The following is a 3,959-nucleotide window of genomic DNA, read 5'->3' as shown; positions in this document are numbered from 1 at the left end:
GGCCCCCGGCCCCTCGCTGCAGCCCGTGCCTACCTCGCCCAGGCAGCCCCAGCGCCCAGGCAGCGGCGAGCAGCGTCCCTCGGGCAAGAAGCTCCCGGCGCGCCCGGGGCCTGGCGCCGCCGTAGCTTGCGCGCGTCGCTCAGCGCCCGGCTGGCGGGCGGTCGTGTCTGTCGTGTTTCTCGCAAGCGACGCTTCGTAGCGTCCGGTTTTGTGGTGATTTTTTTTTTTTCAGGTCGCGAGCATCCCGAGCACTAGATAGTGTGAACTGAAGGGGGGAAAAAAGTGGCATCGTTTTTACGTGTTCCTAAAAAAGCACTCATCTGGTCAACATAGGCTTTGTTTAATTGGGTAACATACTATAAATATATTTGTAGCATTTAGTGTCTTGTTTTATTAATTATAACAGCTATATTGCAGCCTGGAAACACTTGTCATGGGATTTAATTCTGAATTGGGGCAGCCCTACTGATTTGTGACCCTCCTAAAGTCAAGAAGAGTTTGACCATTGATCTGAGCCAACTGGGAACGTCACCAGGGGAAGTGCGCATGTCCCGCTGGAAAGCGAGCTCATAAGTATTTGCAAGGTTGAGGCTGTGTCCCTCTGTGCTTTCATTCGCCACTTACTGAAACCAAACTCCCATGGACTTCATGGATTGTCTTTAACGCAAACACCACGGCTTATTACAAAGTTAAGAGGAAGTGGCAAGCTAGAATCCATGTTCCCTATTGGAAACATCTACAAAGATAATAGCAATTAAGTGAAAAGGAAGACTGTGTCTTTTTGGGTGATGTTGCTACCTTAAGAGTTGTGCCTTAAGAATTATGGCTATATGTTACTACTTCATTATATCTGTAACAACTGCTGGGCGTGCAGGCAGTTCCCTGCCCCACGGGAAGGGTACCACAATCAGGAAAAACAGGTCCCAAGTGCCCCGCAGTTGTAGCACGCAGAACACACACCAAACACAAATAAACGTCTGCTTAACAACCGCTCCTAAAGGTATCTGCGTGCCCTGCAAACCGGAGTGCAGATGCAACCAAGCAGACTTTGCACGAGGTTTTGCATCCTCCTCAAATGCGTAAGTCTCTCGGCCCAACACCCGGTGCGAAGGGCAAAGCCGTCCTGCGAGGATCGCCGCGGTGCAGTGACTCTGCATGCATGGAGCTTGCGTCTTGCTTCTTTGCCTGTTCCTGGCAAGTCAAGCAAACGCGCAGCAATATGGTGCGACAGGATCGTCACGTGTCCCAGGGTAGGGTCTGCTGTAAGGATATTATCTCTCTATACATCTCCCCTCCCTCTGATCTTCATTTTAGGTTAATTTCCTCTTTGGTACTTGTAAAGAAAAATGTTAATTATTTATCAGAGACAAATAGCTGCATATCAATAGAATCACTTGGTAGGTATATATTAACGATCATTTGCATTTTACACGCTTTGGAAAATTGAGATCCAAAGTGAAGAAGAATTCCCTTTTAGTCTGTCTGTCCTGTTTAGGAAAAGAATTCTAGACTGATGTTCCTAATGATAACTGCATATACCTTATTTTTTATGCTATTAACAATGTGAAGAGGCCAGTGCTTAGTGTTTGTTACCAATAGTTGAGATGCACTGCTCCTTAGATATTTCCTCTTCTATGTTTTTATAATGATGACTGCTTAGGTTTCTAATTTTAGTGATACTTTTGATGATTTTTGTTCTCTTTGAATTGAGACTAAAGAAAAGCTGTGCATCCTGTTATATAAAACAGAGGATGAGGGAAAGGCATAGACACAAAAGCTGAAGAGAGTAAATGTACACATATTGACAAAGACAGGCACGCACACACAAGTAAAATAGAAACCAGGCACGCTTACCTGGCATATCCTAAACATTTCTCTATTGCTTTGCAGAGTACTGTACATGTTGAGTTTTCCTCACCATGAAACAGAACAGAACTAGAGGAGGAAATAGATAGTGTCAGTACTAGACTGTCAAGAAAACGTCAGTGTAAAATGATTTGAATCAGTGGTTTCCAAATTCATGGGCACGAAGTGCACATTGGTGGTCTACAGAGCTTACTGCTCACGTGATATCTTTCTTTACTATTTCATTGCTAACTCATTTTTAAAAGGCAGGTAAAAGACAGGTCAAATGTTTTCACAATATTATTTTTGAATATTAAAAAAATAGATCAAGATTTTATTCAATCAAGAATAGAATGATGGTCTGGTAACTAATTGTCATTCATATTATGAAAACGTGAAATGTGTCTAACATTATAGCATGCAAGCCTTATGTAGAAGTTATCAAGGATGTATTTAACATACCTGAAAAAAGTAATGTTTTCACTGATAATAGTTCATAATTGAGGTTTCTTTCTGCAGGTACATCGGTTACTGTGATTTTATGTTAGATATGTATGTGTGTATTTGTAGATATTAACTTAAATACCTACACATGTAGAGACATACAAAAAGTTGTCCTACTTCAACAAGAGCTGCATAATTATAGTACTTAGCCCCCTGTGGAGGGTTGTTACATTAATAAGAAGGTATTGATATCATATGACTTATTCCTGTAAATGCAGAGGAATAAGCTATTAAATTACCTCAGTAAAAACCTGCCCACAGTAGAGGCTGTACCAGTATAAATTATCATAATTTAAAAAGTTTTTTCCCTTACCAAAACAGCTGCACTGATACATGCGCAGCACAAAGACAAGGCCTAAAAGTTTATTATTAACATTGATCAACCCATGCATGCTGGCGACGTTTGGAAAAAAAAAAAGTGTTTGCCTTATAAATCCTTGCTGCCCTTTACCACAGCACTGGAGTATCCCAGTGAGTTAGTAAAGCAGTTAGGTGTTGAACCAAGAGATCAAAGTCCTATTAAAAGAAGGTCATATCATTTCCTCCCCCGAGAGAGAAGTTAATTTACTGGGGAAGCTCTTCACATGGGAATTCACCAGATTCTTCGGGACTGCTTTTTCAGGGAAGGATTTTCTCTCAGGGGAGGAGGAGATGTGTGTGCAATCCTCTGATGACCCAGAACCCGTAAGAGTTTCGTGTCACCTATAAAGAGGTAGGCTCTCCCTCCACGCTGCTCTCTGGGGCTCTCTCCTCCTCTGGACTGTGGTGCTGCTCCCGGGCACTTCCTGGACCATGCCGTCCTGTGGGTGGGGAAAGCCGTGCGGCGACGGGAGATGCCAATACTAAAATAGCTCTTTGGCTGGGACGCCGTGCTCCAGCATCCACGTTTTCTTCCCCTCGGCAGAGGAAAGGGGGAGGGGGGGTAGGAAGGAAGTGATTCTGCGTGCCACAAATAACTCCCTAATCCTCTCGCAAACCTCTCCGTCCCGGCCTCCTGCCGCCGCCGAGCCCCCAAACCTGCGCCTGTCCCACACCGTGGCCTCCTCTGCCTGTGCCGGCCTGGAGGCGCCGGGCTGAGGCGGCCCCGGGGCAGCCGGGCCCCGTCGCCGAGGCCGGTCCCGTCGATGGGCGGGATGCGGCCCTTGACTGCGCTCGGCCCCGGCCCCGCCGCCTGGGGGCGCCCTCGCGCGCCGCCCCGGACTACAACGCCCGTCAGGCCCCGCGCGGCAGGAAGTCCGGGCCCGCCGCCGCGGGGCGCCGCTGGGAGTTGTAGTTCCCCCCCGCCGGAAGCCCGCGTCAGCCGCGTCCCGGGTTGGAGGAGCGCGCGCGCGCGGCGGGACTACAAGTCCCACCCCGCCCCGCGCACCGGGGCGGCAATGGCGGCGGCGGCGCCTGCGCGCGGCGCCCTCCGTGCGGACCGCGCAGAGTGAATAATAAAGGTCTCCTCGGCGGTAGCGGCGGCGGTGGGAGCGGAAGGCAGCAGGCATGTCCAAGGGCCCGGTGGCGAGCGGCTCTGCCGCGGCCGGGCCGGCGAGCGCCGCCAGCGCGCTGCAGGCGCAGCCCGAGAAGCCGCAGCACTACACGTACGTAGCGAGAGCACCCCGCCGCCG

At 49.1% G+C, this 3,959-nt stretch overlaps 1 protein-coding gene across 4 annotated transcripts in view; it reads left to right on the top strand.

Annotated features, from left to right (window-relative positions):
- The first annotated feature begins 3,714 nt into the window (after positions 1-3,714).
- The window catches only part of UNK (unkempt family zinc finger), a 41,191-nt gene continuing 40,946 nt past the window's right edge, over positions 3,715-3,959 (top strand). For all 4 annotated transcript variants that reach the window (XM_026090378.1, XM_026090380.1, XM_026090379.1 and 1 more), the window contains exon 1: positions 3,715-3,932. In XM_026090378.1, the coding sequence (XP_025946163.1) occupies positions 3,835-3,932 (98 nt within the window). In that variant the 5' untranslated portion in view covers positions 3,715-3,834. The remainder of the gene's footprint in view (positions 3,933-3,959) is intronic.

This window comes from Apteryx rowi, unplaced genomic scaffold (assembly GCF_003343035.1).
Source record: "Apteryx rowi isolate R43461 unplaced genomic scaffold, aptRow1 scaffold_86, whole genome shotgun sequence".
NCBI classification, from domain to species: Eukaryota; Metazoa; Chordata; class Aves; order Apterygiformes; family Apterygidae; genus Apteryx; species Apteryx rowi.
Note: the sequence above shows the minus strand (reverse complement) of the source record. Positions and strands in the feature narration are given on the sequence as shown.